Source organism: Canis lupus, chromosome 2 (genome assembly GCF_011100685.1).
Source record: "Canis lupus familiaris isolate Mischka breed German Shepherd chromosome 2, alternate assembly UU_Cfam_GSD_1.0, whole genome shotgun sequence".
In the NCBI taxonomy this organism is placed as follows: Eukaryota; Metazoa; Chordata; class Mammalia; order Carnivora; family Canidae; genus Canis; species Canis lupus.
Genome location: NC_049223.1, coordinates 41,082,614 through 41,101,711, shown reverse-complemented (window position 1 = coordinate 41,101,711; position 19,098 = coordinate 41,082,614). Strand labels below are relative to the sequence as shown.

Genomic DNA, 19,098 nt, shown 5'->3' with positions numbered 1-19,098 from the left:
TGGAAGGACTGATGATTTATAACATGTTGTTCATTTAGATAAAACTGTAACTATCTTTAGGGATATTAGGATACATTTTAAACATTAAGGTCAAATGGAGGTGGCTCCATCTCCTGGAAAATACACTGTCCTTCCATGTAATGAAATCAGGTGGTGAATATCTATCCCAGAGGGAAAGCTGGGAAGCCTCCTGCTATTCCTGGTCTCTCCTTGACCTTGTGCATGGCCCTTCCTGCTCCCACTCTGAGCTGCCAGATGATACCTGCTTTCCTTGCCTTCTCTCTACCTATGAAACTGAGCTAGACCTCCCCCTTCCTGATGGCAGGAGTCCCATGTACTGCTATCTGGATGTAAGTAAGAGGAGAGAGTCATACTAATGAAGTAAAATGGGAGGAGAGTTAGGTAGTAAAATTGTGCTTCCTTGTTTTCCATCCTAAACCTCTTTCATGGTATTCAAACTTTTGTCCTTCCTAGGCTGCACAAAAATTTGTAAACCAGAGCAGTTTGTTGGGTTTTTTTTTTATTCAGCTCTAATTAAATGAAAAGAACTGTACTTTGTCTTTTCCTTTTTCTTAGATCACAAACAACCTACTCTGGTGGATGAAATTTATCTGCAGGGGAACTTTTTCAAATGGAGTTCAGCTGCTTCAAACTGACTCAAGAAATATAGTTAAAATGAGCTGTTTTCCCATAGCATGAAATAAATGCAAAAAAAAAAAAAAAAAAGAGAGGAATACATTAAAGTTTTCTGTGTGGCAGTCAAAATCTCAACCAGGTCAAAATTCCATTAATTAGAATGAAATTGGTTGATTATATTTATTATCTGTTACTTTTCTTTATACCTAAAATTTATCCTAATTTAAAAAAAAAGCAATTATAAGAAACAAATTTAATGAAAGAATTCCAAGTCCTTACTATATCCTAGACTCTTTTACATACAATCTCCTTATCCTCAAGATAAGCCTATGAAGGAGGTATTTTTAAATAATTTTTTATTTAAATTCAATTTGCCAACATATAGTATAACATCCAGTGCTCATCCCATCATGAAGGAGGTATTTTGCAACTAGTAAAATTGAGAATGAACTAGTAAGTAGTTTTCCCAAATTCATGCCGCTTGGAAGAAGCAGAGTGAAAACATAAAACCACATGTGCCTGATTGAAAACTCAAGGAAGTAAAGGTCTTAAAATATTTTCTCAAAGTTAAGGTCAAGCTCTGACAGCATGGTAAGGCACATTTGTGTCTTTGACTTGAGTATATCTCCTTGATATTGCAGGATGTGAACATCCCGGATCTCATAAAGCAGCTTGATATCTTGGGTGATAATGGGGTAAGTAATGAATTGATTAAGGGCAGTAAGTATATGAATTTGCCCAAAGAGAAGCAAGAAATACTTGCCAAGTCTCGTGTGTAAAATAATAGCAAGTGAGATGCCATATTCACTTAAGGATGTAACTCCTTGAAGAGAATCAGTCATTCATCAAACAAGTTGGTTGAGGGATTGTAAGGATCTCTGGAAGGCAGTGACAGAAATAGGAACTGGTGAAGTGCTTCTTGTTGGCTGGTTTCACGTTTGAATGCCGACCACATCTGCAGTGATTAAAGCTAATTACCTTCTCACTGTTGCTTGGAGCCATCCAGCGTGAAATTAATCAGTCATGCAGTTGCAAATGCTGCTAAATAGTAGGGTTGGAGGCAGCCCCATAAAAATGGATCAGGAAGCCATAATCTCTTTTCTTTCTAAAAACACCTTCTAGGCAGGGTCAAGGCATATTAATTCAGTGGGAGGACCGTTCATTGAAATACTATATGAATGATGCATATAGGTTGAAGGAGTCACACCATTTTTTTGCCTTGAAAAATTATCAGAGGAGAGAACAGAATCAATTAAATCACATCAAACCACTATGAAAAGATTACTTGTTATTTCATTTTGGTTTCTGCTTTTTTAATAACATGATTATTAACAAAGTATGCTTAGAGAAACACAAAATCAAATCAGTATTAGAGATTTAGAAATCACATTTAATGTACTTTTTACACATTTTGAACAAACTTTTTGTTAAGAATTGTTACTAAGTAGAATTAGAATGTTATGTTTTATACACATATATGCAGTAGTATCCTATGGTGAGCAATGAGGCAGTATTTTCTGATAGTGAAAATGTCAGAAGTCTCTTCAACTTATTTTCTTTCTTCTCTTTCTCTCCTTTTTTTTTTTTTTTTTTTTTTTTTTGGCAGAACTTAAGAAATGAAGAACAAGTGGCCATAATTCAGGCCAGCACCGTGCTGTCCCTGGCAGAAAAGGTAATACATCAAACTAACGTTCAGATCCTCTCAATACCTGGCTTAACACCTAAAGAGCAGAGTAGGGTTGAAGGACATTCTCTTTGCATGTGACTTCGTGTTACTGAAAACCCAATTTTTTTTCAAGGTAATACAACCCCAATAGAATGAGAACACAAAAAAGAAAAGTCTACACACTGATCTGGGGTGGGTGGAGAATTCTTACTTTATAGTCTCTTAAAAAAATGGAAAACTTTCTGGACTACATTATCCAAATAATCCCTGCAAAGCTGGGACAGCAATAAAAAAAAGGGGGGGGGGGGTTTGAGAGGTGGTAAACTAGTGCCTGGCTCTTTATGGGCTCTTACCTGGGTATGTACATACCAGTTGTTCCCAACTGATTCTGTAATTTGGTGGTGGCTCACTGCAGTCTCATTCAGAAAGCCCAACGGGGAGACTGTCAGAAGAGCAACACTGAATGTACTCTGGCCCCCTTGTGTCTAAACATGGTAAATGGTAGGAAGAGAGACCAAGAAAAGAGCCAAGTGGAGAAGCTTGATAAGTGGCTATGTTCAGGGTGCCTTTGAGAATCAGCCCATGCTTGAGAGACTTGTATACATGGTTGGATAAATGACAGCTATAAATTCCTTAAGATGCTTTCTTAATTCCTAATGCAAAAAGAGTTTGTTATAAATTAAATGAAACCATAAGCAAGCAAGTGATCTGGTTTCTCCAGTCTGAAATGAGGGAATCCTGTAGGTCAAATGACCTTCTGAGTTACTCAAACAATAAATACCATGACATAAAGGGGAAAAAATGAAGGAAGAGAGAAAGACTGCCATAAAATAAGAAGTTGCTTAAGAAATAATAAAATGGGGCAGCCTGGGTGGCTCAGTGGTTTAGTGGCTGCCTTCAACCCAGGCCGTGATCCTGGAGACCTGAGACTGAGTCCCACATTGGGCTCCCTGCACGAAGCCTGCTTCTCCCTCTGCCTGTGTCTCTCCTCTCTCTGTGTGTCTCTTATGAATAAATAAATAAAATCTTTTTAAAAAAGAAATATTAAAATGGGAGCACCTGGGTGGCTCAGTGGTTGAGTGTCTGCCTTTGGCTCAGGTAGTGATCCCAGGGTTCTGGGATCACATCCCACATCAAGCTCCCTGTGGGAAGCCTGCTCCTCCCTCTACCTATGCCTTTGCCACTCTCTGTCTGTCTCTCATGAATAAATAAAGAAAATGTTTTTAATAAATAAAATTTTTTATAAATATTAAAGTGATCCCCTTTTGGATCCTGATTCAAGGAAACCAAGTGAGGGAAAAAGGACATTTTGCTCACAGCTGGGGAGATTTTAATATGGACCACGTATGAGATAACAAAAGGCATTCATGTTAATTTTGCAAGATCTAAAAATGGTCTTTGGGTTATGGATTTTTTTAAAAAGGCCTTATCTGTTAGGGATACATATTAGGTATTTACATGTGAAATGAAATCTGACATATGCTTTTTTTAAAAAATTACTTCCTTTATGATTTAATCACAACCTATCACTTTCCATGTCCACAACAAATTAATAGCCCCACATTATTCCACATTATTTAATAAGATCCAGAATCCAGAGTTTGTTATGGGGGTCTCTAGTGTCTGGCCCTTACCTGCTTCTCTGGGATCCCCCTTATTTCTTTGGTCCATAGCTAAGATCTAGCCATACACAAATCCTTCTGGGGCCCCAATCTTCTGTCTCTATCTCTGTCTCTTCCCATGTCTATTACTGTTTCCATTCACTATTCACTAGTCCTTTACACTATTCTCTTTGCCTAGAAGATATTCCCGTCTTCCTTTTCTACCTTTGTCTGGCTAACTCAGAACCATTAGACATTCCCCTACATAGGGAAACCTCCTTATTCACCCAAGCCCAGTTAGGTATTTTTCCTCTGTGTTTCCACAGTGATCTATGCATCTGCTACTATGGCTTTTAACAAATATAATGTGGCTGCTCATTTTTTGCTGTTGTTATATGCCCCCCAACCACCTGCCACTAGACTAAGCTCCATGAGAGCAAATAGGTATCTGTTTACTCCACTTTGTTTCCCTAATTTTTCACAACAGTCCAGTACATTTAACAGGTAGTCAACAAACATTTACTGAAGGAGCAAACAAATAACTCTGTGAATGTCCACAGGACAGTGTTCCAGTGACACACAGTTGGACAAAGTACACAGTCTGTATTCGCAGGTCTGCTACATTTATTTGGCAGTGATAGCCAGAATGTCTCATTCAACTGGACTCGTAAAGGGCTACAATTCTTCATTGCAAAAAAAGTCACCTTAGTTTAGGAATACCCAGAAAACTTGCTTTTCTGTGAAAGGCAAGGACTCGGGACATAAGGAAAGGAAAATACAAATAGGAAAAACAGGTCTATGTGCCTCACATTTACTTAGATTGATGGAAGGAAATCTTCCATTCCCTTCCCTGAGTGGTATGTGATACAACTTGAACTTAGCCATAATTAACACTTGCATAGTGCTCCTTATGCACTCGACACTGTTCTAATTGCCAAAGTCTTGGTACTACTATTACACGTGAGGAATTTCACATATGAGGAATCCATAGCACAGAGAAGGTAGGTAACTTCCCAAGTCATACAGCTAGAAAATGATGGGAGTCAGGATTCACACTCAAGTAGTCTGTTTCCAGAGTCCATTGTCTTCTTAACCATGGCACCCAAATTCCCGATAAGCATCCTATTAAAAGCAGGAAGTATCCTATGTGGAGCCCATAGGACCTGATCTTTTATAGCTTTGGTGAATTAATTCATGCCTCCACTTACATCCTTTGCAAAACAGGTATGAAGGGTTTCAGTTGAACATTTACAGAGTGATGAAAGTGTGCTTAGCACTGAAGATACAAGTGCACAGATGCATAAGACACAAGTCTGTCCTTAAAGTGCTCAGAGTTGTACAATTAGCTTTTGTGCAGATCTTTACAATTCACAAGTTTTAAAGTCACCTCCTGCCTTTGGGATTTACAGATGAACATTTCCATCTCCGAGTAATTCTAAATGTCAACCGTGATTTTTCTGAACCTACAACTTTGAGTAACATTCTGCTGTCTAGGGTGGCCCTGGTGGCTCAGCGGTTTAGCGCCGCCTTTGGCCCAGGGTGTGATCCTGGAGATCCGGGATCGAGTCCCACGTCAGACTCCCTGCATGGAGCCTGCTTCTTCCTCTGCCGTTGTCTCTCTCTATGTCTCTCATGCATAAATAAATAAAATCTTAAAAAAAAAAAAAAACATTCTGCTGTCTAGGAGTATAATCTATAGCTAAAGATTGAACTTAGACAAATTTCCAACAAGTAAATCCTCTTGTGACTTTGTCTTAAAAATAGTAAGAGCAAGGGCACCCTGGTGGCTCAGCTGGTTGAGGGTCTGACTCTTGATTTAGGCTCAAGTTGTGATCTCAGGTTTGTGAAATTGAGCCCCTTGTCACACTCCACACTCAGCAGGGAGTCGACTTGAAATCTTTCTCTCCCTCTCCGTCTGTCCCTTCCCTCCCCCTGCTTATGCTTTCTGTCTTTCTGTCTCTCTTTCTTTGTCTTTAAAAAAAAAAAAATAGTAAGAGCAGTGACCCTAAAAAAGAACATATTGTGGACCAGGTACTGCACAAATTTCATTGTTCTTTACAACCGTCCTATATTCATCCACTATTTACATTCCACACATGAGAAAACTGAGATGTGGGCTGCATCACACAAGTAATATGGCCTTTGAGTCAACACACAAATCTGTATCAGAAGCCCATGACTGAACTGTACTCTTAAAATTACTGTACTCAATTTACTGTACTCTTCAAAACACTGTTTACAAGAGAATTTGTCAATGATGAATGTGCAGCAAGTGAAAGGAAGCATTTTAATAAAGCTTGATGGTATGCAGTTGCATTATGAGGTTACTTATCAATGACTTTTTTTTTAAGACTTTATTTATTTATTCATGATAGACATAGAGAGAGAGAGAGAGGCAGAGACACAGGCAGAGGGAGAAGCAGGCTCCATGCAGGGAGCCCGACGTGGGACCTGATCCAGGGTCTCCAGGATCACACCCTGGGCTGCAGGCGGCGCCAAACCGCTGCGCCACCGGGGCTGCCCCCTACCGATGACTTTTGATGGAGATTTGCTTCAAGAGGAAGCACGTGTATGCGCAAGAACTGAGAAAATCGCCCCTCTAATGTCCCCGTGCATTTCTTCTTTACCCTAAGAGGCTGTTGGACATGGCGTCACCTTGTGAATGTCAGGGCCTTAGTATAGAGAAAAAATGCTCAGCACAATGCATAATTTATCACAGATAAACTAAAAAATCTTTAGTACTGAGGCAAATTTCTAACAATGTAGAAATAGAAAAAAAAATGTTAACCAAAAGCTAGAATTTATTGGGTACCCAGGACATGCAATAAATACACTATGAATAGGGCCTTACATTAAATCCATCCTTTAATCTTCAAATTATTGACCCTGTTTCATAGAAAAGAAAGTTGAGGCTTAGAGAAATCAGATTACCTTTCAAGGCCACACAACCATGAAAAGGTAGAATTGGTATTAGACCCAAAGTAGCGTGCCTTTAAAACCCCCACAATTGGGATGCCTGGGTGGCTCAGCAGTTAACACCTGCCTTCAGCCCAGGGAGTGATCCCAGAGTCCTGGGATCAAGTTGCACATCAGGCTCCCTGCATGGAGCCTGCTTCTCTCTCTGCCTATGTCTCTGCCTCTCTCTCTGTGTCTCTCATGAATAAAATAAATAAATAAATATAATTTAAAAATCTTAAAAAAAAAAAAACACACAATTGTTACTCCCAGCTCCCTCCCTAAGGGATAAGCTGATGTTTAACGTGGGAGAGACCCATTATAATAATTTGTGCTATTAAACCATATATGTAGTAAGCTTATGCCATATTATTCAAAATCTAATTTTACTCAGGGTGTTGAACAACAGTTAACAGCAGTGCCATGTCACAAGATGGTATATTCTAAGTGTTAGGAAAGGTAGGGGTTGGGTTTTTTTTTTTTTTTTTTAATGTGATTTAAAATGTCTCCACTCAACAAAAATGATTCTTTAACATTTAACATTAGCCGTAGCCAATTTCATACACGGAAAAATTACCATTTCTCCAGTCTCACCTGGCCTTCTTTTTTTTATCATGTTTCTCCCAACTCTGGAAAACTAGATGTCTCTTCAGCTTGGAACCTTCCCATCATTTTTGCCTCATCATCTCTGACTCAAATTCATCAGACTCAGTTGCAGTTGTCGCTTCCAAGAAAGCCTCCTGTGGTGCTCTCTAACAAGGGCAACAAAGCATGTTGGTCTTATTCACCATCAAAGCCCTAGTATCTAGTTCAGTGCCTGGCACATGGTAGACATAAATGAATGTGTTTGTTGAATGAATGAATGAATGAATGAATGAATATATTTCCTGAACTAAGATAAAATACACCAAGTTTTCACTTCACTTCTCATCTGTTTCCTGAGATATGAAGAAGAAACAAAGCAACTCAGTAGACTGCACCATATACACCATATCACACAATCATGTCAGACTTTTTTGTCTTGTTTACTCCTTAGTGGATCCAGCAAATTGAAGGAGCAGAGGCTGCCCTGCACCAGAAAATGATGGAATTAGAAAGTGACATGGTGAGTACAAAGAGGATGTATCATAGACATGAAGAAAAATTGGCAAGGCAAGTGGAAAACAACTATTTTCTAGCTGTTTTATCTGGCACTGATGAAAATTTGCAGCTTCCCATTATTTTGTATACAGACTATGGATCAAAATTCCTGGAAGTATCCCACAATTTCAAGTTATATTCTTCAAAAATATGTTGTATTTTTATAGTATTTCTAAAACTAATGCTAAAGAAAATTCCACTATGTGTTTTTTTCCTTAGGCTAAATAATTTTTCCACCATATATAGTCATAGTAAAAATTACAGAAGTGATGAGTGTAACTCTGATTTTAAAAATCTCCAAGCTACCTCATGCCCATTAGGATGGCCACTATCAAAAAATCAGAAAATAGCAAATGTTGGTGGGGATGTGGAAAAATTGGAGGCTGTGCACTGATGATGGGAATATCAAATAGTGTGTAGCTGCTAAGGAAAATAGTATAGTGGTTGCTAAAAAAATTCAAAATAGAATTACCATCCAATCCAGCAATATCACGTTTGGGTATATGCCCATAATAATTGAAGGTATTTCAATATTCAATAATTGAATAATTATCAAAAAGATAATTTGTACATCTGTGTTCAAAGCAGCATTATTCCCAATAGCTTAAATGTGGAAGCAACCCCAATGTCTGTCAGTGGATGAATGGATAGCAAAATGTGGTCTGTACATACAATGAATATTATTCAAGCTTTAAAAAGGAAGGAAATTCTAATGTATGATATAACATGGTTGAACCTCAAGGGCATTATGCTAAGTGAAATAAGTCAGTCATAAAAAGACAAATACTGGATGATTCCACTTACATAAGTATCTAGAGTAATCAAACTGCTAGAAAGTAGGAACAATGGCTGTCAAGGGCTAAGAGGAAGAGAAGATGGGCTGTTGTTGTTCCATGGGCATAGTTTCAGTTTTGCAAGATGAAAAGCATTCCGAAGATTAGCTGCCTAACCATGTAAATATCTTTAATACTACTGAACTGTAAAATTGGTGAAGAGAGTAAAATTGGTTAAGAGAGTAAATTTTATGTTATGTGTATTTTACCACACTTAAGATTTTCTTAAATCCCCAAGCGTAGGAATTGTTGATTGTAACTTACAGGAATATATAGAACTTTATAACTGTAATGTCATTAGTGTTATTGCTACTAAAAAAGGTAGTTAAAAAAAATAAAATAATAAAAATAAATAAAAATAAAAAAGGTAGTTATTCCTATCAGGTTAAGGAATCTTATAATAAGAACAACTTGCATTTATACAGTATGTGACAGCTTACATCATTTGCTTATATTTTACACAGTTTCTATTTTACCAAAAGGTTAGACTCTAAAGTCAAAGCATGTGAAAACTCTTCAAATGTACAACTATTAATTATACAATCAGCTTGTCCCGGGCACTGTTCTAGGCACCGGAGCTGAGAGGCAATCAGGAAAAATCACTAGCACAATTACTGCATACAGACAGTCTCTCAAAAGTAGATGAAGTCAAGTGTTCCTCCAGAGTTGGAAGAGGTCCTTATTCCTTCAGTTAAGCACACAAAGAAATCATTGACACAGCGACATTGTACACAAAGATATATTTTTAAATGCTAATGGCAAGATGCTTGCAACGTGAGAGCATGCATGCAGAGACTGGGAACAAGCAGGGGAACTTGAGATCGAAGTCCCAGCTCGTACCAGTTTTGTGGCAGGAGCAGAAGCTCTTTCAGTAAGTGTCATTGTGGGTGGAATGGCCCCATTCTCTAAAAGAATGATTGTTTTATTATACAACTGTGCAAATTGCATTTCTAAATATTCTTTCAAAAAATAGATTATCATAATATGTTTGCACAGATATACTTACTAGTTACTAACTTACCTTGTCAAAATCAAATCTGTCCTTAACCACATACTCTTGGACTGGCATAAAAATCCTTTAAAGCATTCCATGTGGACTGATCATTATATCTTTTATACTTCTTTCCATTGATTTTCACATTCCCTGTGTGAGCCTATGAAAGTTGAATTTCTTTCCCTCACAGACAAAATCTGACGCTGCAAATGCTAGTGACTTGGCTTGTGGTGGAATTAGAGAAAACATTAATCAGTATGATATATATATCACTTCCTAATAAGCTAAATTGACTCTTTCTATTTATTATTATGGCCTCCTTTTTATAGGAACAGTTCTGCAAAATAAAAGGCTATCTAGAGGAAGAACTAGACTACAGAAAACAAGCTCTTGACCAAGCATATATGGTAGGTACAGCAAGCACTAAAGATACCCAGAGTGTTCACAATTCTCTCTTGTGGAGTAAAGCATCCTGGTTCATTTGTCATGCCATATGCTTGAAAAGACCACAACATGCAGCTCCTTTTTCAGTGGTTTCCAGTTCTGGTTTTAGAACAAATACATCCCTACCTCTTTCCTGTTATAATAACCTTATAATACTTAATAACTAATTATATTTCAGTTAACAAAAATTAAGTGTATGTTATAAAATACTTCAATGAAAGTCAGATCAGCTGGTACTGCAGATTAAAGAAAAATTTTATTAAATCAAATCTAATTGTTTGGGAGCCTAATGTAGTGATAGAATGATGGAGTTTTAATGTCTGTTTTGTACATTTTTACTTCACATATTTCTTCCAACAACCCTGTGGGGTATAGGTAATATGATTATTCCTGTATTACGTATGAGGGAGTGAAGGCTTGAAGAGAGAAAGAACTTTCCCTGACAATGCAAGCAGGTAGTACTCTGGTCTGACTCCAGACCTTGTGGCCTTAACTACCATAATCCAGCCATGGTAAGGACTCTTCGGTAAATGGGTGTGCCTTTTTCTATCCCATGGAATGTTATGCTGAATTTGATTCATTCCCCTTACCAAATTCATAATACACAATTCCTAATACTGGACTACAGCCTGTGTTTCTTCTCTATATATGCTGCAGCCTCCCAAGAGAAAAAGACCAAACTTAAAAGAGGAACATTTCAAGGAGTTGCTAGTAGAGGTTTTTATAATGCTTTCCTGGAAGCAGCCTGAGTCACTTCAGGGATAAGACTGAAGCACTTAGCCCCTGCTTGTAACAAAGATGAATTAGTCTTCCCTTCCAAAATGAGTAAGAGTTTCTGAGCACCACTTGATGGGGAAAGGAGAAAATGAGAGTTTGGTCCCCAGAGAATCAAGAAAGAAGCACTTTCCCCCTTCCCTCCTACCCTTTTATCCTTGCCTCCTCCACCTATACATGATAGGGTTCAGCTGTGCATTCACATGTCCCATGACTGCGTACTCAGACAACCACATTTAATGTTAAAAAGATGAGATCTGCTTAGTCCAGCACAAGAACTAGAAAAACATCCCTTACCAAGGCATGACTATCCACCTCTGTCAAAGTCACAGGAGGTAAAATTGCAGGTTTGGGCTGCTATATCTGAAGTATGTTAAAAAAAAAAAAAAAAAAAAAAAAAACAAGGGACGCCTGGGTGGCTCAGCAGTTGAGCATCTTCTGCCTGTGTCTCTGCCTCTCTCTCTGTGTCTCGCACGAATAAATAAAATTTAAAACAAACAAACAAACAAAAACAAAACAAGGGACAGGCTGGGTGGCTCAGCAGTTGAGCATCTGCCTTCAGCTCAGGGCATGATCCCGGGGTCCTGGGATCGAGTCCCACATCAGGCTCCCTGCATGGAGCCTGCTTCTCCTTCTGTCGATGTCTTTGCCTCTCTCTGTGTGTCTCTCATGAATAAATAAATAACATCTTAAAAAAACACACACACACAACTGGGATATAAGGAGCAGTAGCATCTTCATCTAAAACAGAGAAGTCTCAAGGAGGCATTTTATAGCTAAAGCAGCTGTAAATCTCAGAGTTTTAAAAACAGACCAATTCTGAAGACTGAGGCCATTTTTAGATCATATCTCCCAATTTGTATTTTAAGATGTGGAGACCATAAAGTTCATAGTTGTGTCATGTGGAAGAGAGGTGGCATTTTGTGCATGAAATATATCTTCACCTTCAAGTATTCCAACTTAGACCCCTTTTCAATGCTTATTTCTAAAAGTATGGCCACCATGATAGATGTATAAATATCTGAAGGGCTGTCAAGTGAAAGAGAACACATTTGGAAATAGAAGGATATATAGTTCTTATAACAAAGTAAGGACTTCCTAAAAATGAAATGTATAGGAAACCAAGAAAAAGAACATAATCTCCATCACCAGAGAAATTCATATATTGTTAGCTGGATGACTCATAGGGAATCTTGCAAAGGGGATTATCAAAATGGTAATTAGGCTGGATAAGCTTTAAAATTTATTGTATTGCCATGATCCTGTACGACTACAATAATACATGACTCCCCCCATACACATAAATGCTTCCTTTCACATACAACACATAAATGATAAGTTCCAAAGTTAGACTTGTCTAATTCTGTTTGCCAGAGAATCCAGGAACTAGAAGCTACTTTGTACAATGCTCTGCAGCAAGAAACTGTTATCAAGTTTGGTGAATTATTAAGTGAAAAACAGCAAGAGGAGCTGAGGACAGCAGTAGAAAAGTTACGGCGGCAGATGCTGAGGAAGAGCAGAGAGTATGACTGTCAGATTCTTCAGGAGAGAATGGAGCTCTTACAGCAAGCCCATCAGGTGAGGACTGAGTCATACATCTGTGTAGGGTTGGTACTAGCAAATGGGACTTAGTACTAAGTTCATGGTACTAAGTATGGGTGTGGAGGAGCCCAGGAGCTATAAACTATTTTCAGAAACTAAAATAACTGTTGCTTTCCACCTAGACTCAGAGACAGGACAGTTTTGTAATGATTCAGTCTTAAGAAAATTGGCAGTTCGGAAGCATTTCATACTGCTACTATTTTGGGAACTACTTTTGTCATGAAATAGCCTTTGAATCTCCTGGAGCATGATTAGCTCCCTTATGCAGAGAAGCAAGACTCTCCCCGCAGGACAGAAATAATGCCTCCGTCCTGTTACTCATCCCAGTCCATAACCTAGCCTGATCCAATAATCGGAATAGGGTGAAAGAGAAGAGGAGCCTCCTTTTTTATTCCCAGAACAAACAGCAATACCAACAAAGCCTGGAAGCTGCTCCTTAAGCTGGCATTTGCTATGTCAGGAACTAAACTTACATCATTGCATTTAATCTGCACAATAGCCCACTGAGGTAAGTACTCTTATGATCGAAATTAAGGAGATAATGATACTGAAGATAAGAGTGCTTAAATTTGTCCAAGGGACACAAATAGCTTGCTCCAGAGCCAGCATGCCAGCTCAGGTGGGCATGACTCTACACCAGTGCATATAACCACTGCACTACACTGTTATATGCAGCTTGACATATCCATGGTTTATGGGACTCATCGATCAGCAAGGCTCAAGAGACCCTCAATTTATAGCCAAAATTCTTAATTCCAACTCTTAGTTCATGTCTTAGCTTGACAGGTGAGGACTAGGGTCCTGGTCAAAAAGCAGATTTCAAAAGAATTCCAAAATTGATAGTGCCAGGCTGTAGTATTTGGTACTCAGAAGCTGAGACAGGTAACTGCTACGAAACCGAGATGGACTGTAGAAGTAAGAATCCTGTGGTTTTCGCAGATCAAGGTGAGTAGAAAAGGAACAGGTTATTTTATGACACCAATCAGAACAGTTTATGGGGAACATGATACTCAGCACACTTTCTGTGTAGCCAGGAGTTTTGTGAATCTTTACAGTTAGATTATCCAAGCTAACAGGGGACCCGAAGCCATGAGTCCTGGAGATGGTGAAGACATGCGTGTTTGTTTCAGTGCCTCCTTCACATTCTGTCATAAAATTTAGGATTTTGACCCTGGAAAGCGTTTTTAAATCCTTTAATCATAGATTCACTGGCACCGTTAGTTGGGGAATCAAAGTGTTCTCTGCATAAATTTCTTCTGCTACAACAGCATTTAATTAATATCAACAAATCAGTTGTGCCATGGAAATGCAGCAGTATTTATTTTTAAGATGTACAAATAAGTACCTAAATTTATTTATGATGAAAACCTTGTCATCCCTTTTGAGTCTTTAACCAGCTAAGGGGATTCACCCCTAAAAGACATGGTTTTGTTTGCTTTGTTCTAAGTTATGAGTCTGAACTGATAGGTACATTACATATTTTTAAGCCTCAGAGATTCACATTGAAAGTCTGTATCTCCCAAACAAATGGTCACTAGAAAATGCCTTTTCTAGTTATTTCTTACTCTTTTTCTGCTGTTATTGTCAAATAGTAATTGATCAGTAGTTTTGATTTAAGTGGTTTATTCCAGAAGGTGTTGGCAAGAATTTGTCATATATCAGCATTTAATCCAGTTAAATCCTAGAGCATATCACTAACTATTCATTGGACATTTTTGTTTGAATGTTTCACAGTGAACCCATATGAAACAGATCTAAATATGCGTTCTTATCCTAATTACTTCTCCCTTCTTCCCATCTGCCTGCCTTGGTCAGTAGAATTACCATACCCCAAAGCACTCAGGCTGGAAACCCTGGAGTCCTCTTTGTCCTTTATCTCCAATAGTTAAGAGAGCACTACATCCAACTAGCATTTCTCCTGAAATGTTTTTGAAGCTGTTACATTTTGTCCGCACTTGTAACCGCAGGCATATGCAGGGCCCTTCAGTGCTGCAACAGGCCCAGGTCCTGCCAGGTGTCCTCTGCTGTAACCCACCTCTATCATCTCTGCATTTAGCCAGTCCGATGCTTAAGTGCACTTCCTAGACTTTGAATACCATGCCAGACATAGAGAATTCACATAGACTCTGCCTTTACAAAGTTTAGGATCCACTCATGAAGTCACAGGAGACTAATAGAAAGAAAAATCATTAAAATTGGTATCTTTTGACAAGTGGCATAAAAAATCATAGGCAGTATACCACAGGGACGCAGTTGTGAGGAAGAGTCCCAGCTCTCCTCTCTTTAGTTCATTGTGTGTATCACTGCACATTCTTTCCCCTTTTATGATGGTACATTCTTCCTCAGAAACCTCCATGATCCCAATTTCCAGTGGAGTCTGGTGCTATGCAAGTCTCTCCAGGTCCTTCATTATCTGGCTACCCCTTCCCTAAAAACCTGATCTGATGGGACACCTGGGTGGCTCAGTGGTTGAGCATCTGCCTTTGGCTCAGGGTGTGATCCCGGGGTCTAAGGCTCGAGTCCCACGTTGGGCTCCCTGCGGAGAGCCTACTTCTCCCTCTGCCTGTGTCTCTGCATCTCTCTCTGTGTGTGCCTCATGAATAAATAAATTAAATCTTTTTAAAAATTAAAAAAAGAGCAGCCCTGGTGGCTCAGCGGGTTTGGCGCCGCCTCCAGTCCAGGGCGTGATCCTGGAGACCCGGGATCGAGTCCCACATTGGGCTCCCTGCATGGAGCCTGCTTCTCCCTCTGCCTGTGTCTCTGCCTCTCTCTCTCTCTCTGTCTCTATGAATAAATAAATAAAATGTTTAAAAAATAATAAAAAAAAAAAAACCCTGATCTGAGATGATCTCCAGAGCATACATTACTCTACTCATGCAGAACTCTTCCTGGTACCACTTGAGCCATGACTCCCACCTCCAAGCCTTCACCTTAAAATCCCCTTCAGTGTCTGTTTCATTTATCCAAATGTTTTCATTTTTCCAGTCCCAGTTTAAGATCTAATTCAAGATCTTCTCCCTGCTAATAATGGACTGCATATGACTAAAAATAAAAAATCTGTACTCCATACCCTGTTACACAGTCTTTCAAAACCATATGGAGGGCCTGCTTGGGCCAGATACTAGAAATGTGATGGTGGACAAAGACATAAAGGTAGTCACTGCTCTCATCTATCCTATAGATGAAAAGGGCCAAAGCAACAACACAAAAAACAATGACCAAGGCAAATAAGAGAGTATCAATAAGTGCTGTGAAGAAAAGTATACAAAGTTTGTGTGATTTTGGGAATGGGATTCACCACTTTAGACTGTCTCCTCAAATTAGGCCTCTCTGAAGCTGTCTAAAATCAGAGAGACCAGCCACACAAAGATTTTGGCAAAGTGTCCCAGAAGATAGGGACAAGAGTCTAAGTCTCTATTGTGGGAACATTTGGAATTTTTAAGGAACAGAGAGAAGGCCATAAAAATGGAACATATAGGGACACCTGGGTGGCTCAGTGGTTAAGCTTCTGCCTTTGGCTCAGGGCATGATCCTGGAGTCCAGGGATCAAGTCCTGCATCTGGCTCCCTGTGGGAAGCCTGCTTCTCCCTCTTCCTGTGTCTCTGCCTTCCTCTCTGTATCTCTCATGAATAAACAAATAAAACCTTTAAAAAAAAATGGAGCATATAAAGCCAAGAGGAAGTGGATGTGAGGTGAAGTTGAGTGGTAAGACAAGGCTAAATCATGTTGGCCTTGAAGGAATTTGGTGAGTACAGCTTAGATACATCCCATTTATTCTTATTCCTCTTCCTCTCCCCCATAAATTCAGGGACTGCCCTGATTATTTCACATGTCAGGAGTGCACAAAGCTGCTGTAGATGGATGTGCTAAAATAGAAACAGGAAGAGCTGGCAGGAAGCTGTCACACCAGGGCTGATGCGGACAACAATGATTTGGTGCACTTTTTTGCAATACAGATAAGATAGGTAGAAAAGGGATCTGTTTTGGACCTGACAGGGTACCTTCTTGGGTTGGATGGCAAGTGGATGGGAAGGGGAAAAAAAAAATAAAGCATGCAGCACACTATGCTCTATAGCATAAATAACTCATGCAATCAACACATATAGGCAGCTTCTTTATGCTCAACACTGTACTAGTTACTAGAGATTGGTGGTAAAGTTAAACCTGGTTGTGCCACTGTTTACCTTTTCTACTTGAAAAGGTAATTATAGGGCAGCCCCCGTGGCACAGCGGTTTAGCGCCACCTGCAGCCCGGGGTGTGATCCTGGGGACCCGGGATTGAGTCCCACGTCGGGCTCCCTGTATGGAGCCTGCTTCTTCCTCTGCCTGTGTCTCTGCCTCTCTCTCCTCTCTCTGAGTAAATAAATAAAAGATCTTTAAAAAAAAAAAAGTAATTATATTATATCCCCTGGTTTTCCTTGTGTTTTAAACTTTGTCTCCCCATCTGATGGAATGACTCTTCAAGGTCAAGAACTAACTATCATCCACACTCTCCATTACATCCAGCAAAGTCCTGTCCTCTGTAGGAGGCTGCCCAAAAAGCACACACTTAACGGCAGAATAGACACTGCAGTAATCTCACAGGTCCATGAATTTATTGATAGAATACTTGCCTCCACATCCAATAGACATAGCAAGGAATTACATGCATACTCAAGATGGAAATGTCTAAAAAATTATTCTCTTATTGTGTATCTTTAATGCCTGGAAATATACACAAGCATACACATCATTCCCAAGCATACACACCATTAGCTTCCAGGCCCATTCTCTTACCCAGCATTCATTGTCCTATAATTTCAAGGTCAGCCTTGATAATCTGTCTGATGGAAACTCCTCATCTTCTCCTACACAAACCTCAGCCCCTTCCCTTCATTTTATTTATTTATTTTTTTTAAGCCCCTTCCCTTTAAAGCAGACTACTCAGTCTCTTCATTCCCTGCATTTGGTCAGATGATTCTTTATGGTAGAGAGCTGTCCTATGTATCCTCCTGGGCTCTACCCATTCGATGCTGGTTGCAACCTCCATCCCAGTGTGATTAGTGACCACATGTGATTCAAAAATGTCTAGACAGTCAGATAGTGAAGATGGTTGCACCACTTTATGAATATTCTAAAACCACTGAATTATATACTTCCTATTAAATTGACTAACTTTAAAAGATGGCCGGTCATAGCCAAATGGCCCCTGAAGGCAGAGTCAGCCTCAATTGAGAACCACTGTGTCAGAGAAAAGGGAGATAGATTTCTAAGTTCAAGTATTCTTTGTACTAGCTTCCCCTTTTTCTCCCCACATTGCATTATAAAAACCTCTCTTTATATATTACCACCTCATTTAGCTTCTACTGCTTTCTTCTCAGACTCCAATTCCCCATTTTCTGATTATTCCCAAAAGAGGCATTAAATAACAAGCCTACACTCTATACCCATGTGCCTTGAACATAAAAAGCCTTTAGATTGCTGGATCGAAATTTGAAGACTGTTTTTCACTTGCAAATAATTGTCTATGTAATGTTGACTTCAAATCTGTGCTATTTAAATCCCTGCAATTTTGTTAAATAGTTGACAAGTAAGTTCAGAAACAGTTCTGGAACTAACATTTTTGTCTTTAGGATTACTTGTGCTATTTTTGCTATTTGGCTTTCCCCTAATTTAATCAATTCCCTCCGTGGAATTTTTGGTGAGTGTAAGCTGTTCTGTTTTCTGAGAACTGGCAAATCCTGTTTTGTGATGAAATTCCACCCTGAGGCAGAGCTGAAATGAGGTTGGAAAGAAAGAGTAGCAAAAAGCAGCAGGATTGTCTGCATTTGTGTGCAGCACCTTCAGCTCTATTTACTGTGGTAATAAACAACCAAAAATCCCAGTCCAAATGGCTAATGACAAAGTTAGCTTTTGCTTATTAGTTCTGGAACGTACTGCTGTCTCTATGAGGAAGTGGCATTCCCACTTCTTTCTCCTACTTACATTCCACTGGGCAAACAGGTCTTATGGCCAAGCCCAAAAGCAGTGGGGTGAGAACTACCCTACCTCACAGGGATGGAGTCTGCAGGGATGGGCACAATAGACAGGGGCAACAAATTAAAAAATATATGTATAATCAATGCAGTGCTTTTGCACCACAAGTATGGATCATTTTTGAAACAACAATCTCCTGGATATGGAAAAACGTATTTGTGATGTTTCCAGCTATGAGTACTAGTGTTAATTTTTTCATAGCAAGTTCTGTGTTGTAGGTTGGTGAATAGTCCTCTTGTTAATCCCCACTAACTCTTTGGTTTGTTTTATTTTTTTCCTTCTTCAGCGAATTCGTGACTTAGAAGATAAAACAGATATTCAGAAACGACAGATAAAGGACTTAGAAGAAAAGGTATGTGTTAAATTCAATATGAATTTCAGTCTTTAAGTTTTAGGTCTGAAAATACTGAGTCTCACTCACTTTGTTCTGTTTCTTCT

The 19,098-nt window shown here is 39.1% G+C and overlaps 1 protein-coding gene across 25 annotated transcripts in view; it reads left to right on the top strand.

The window, feature by feature from the left end:
- JAKMIP2 (janus kinase and microtubule interacting protein 2) overlaps nucleotides 1–19,098 on the top strand; it is a 175,802-nt gene that overhangs the window by 140,839 nt on the left and 15,865 nt on the right. For all 25 annotated transcript variants that reach the window (XR_005355505.1, XM_038530554.1, XM_038530572.1 and 22 more), the window contains 6 exons: nucleotides 1,278–1,331; nucleotides 2,243–2,308; nucleotides 7,895–7,963; nucleotides 10,155–10,232; nucleotides 12,418–12,621; nucleotides 18,947–19,012. Coding sequence is in view for 24 of the 25 variants with exons in the window: in XM_038530554.1 (XP_038386482.1) it covers nucleotides 1,278–1,331; nucleotides 2,243–2,308; nucleotides 7,895–7,963; nucleotides 10,155–10,232; nucleotides 12,418–12,621; nucleotides 18,947–19,012 (537 nt within the window). In the remaining variant the exon portion in view is untranslated. The remainder of the gene's footprint in view (nucleotides 1–1,277; nucleotides 1,332–2,242; nucleotides 2,309–7,894; nucleotides 7,964–10,154; nucleotides 10,233–12,417; nucleotides 12,622–18,946; nucleotides 19,013–19,098) is intronic.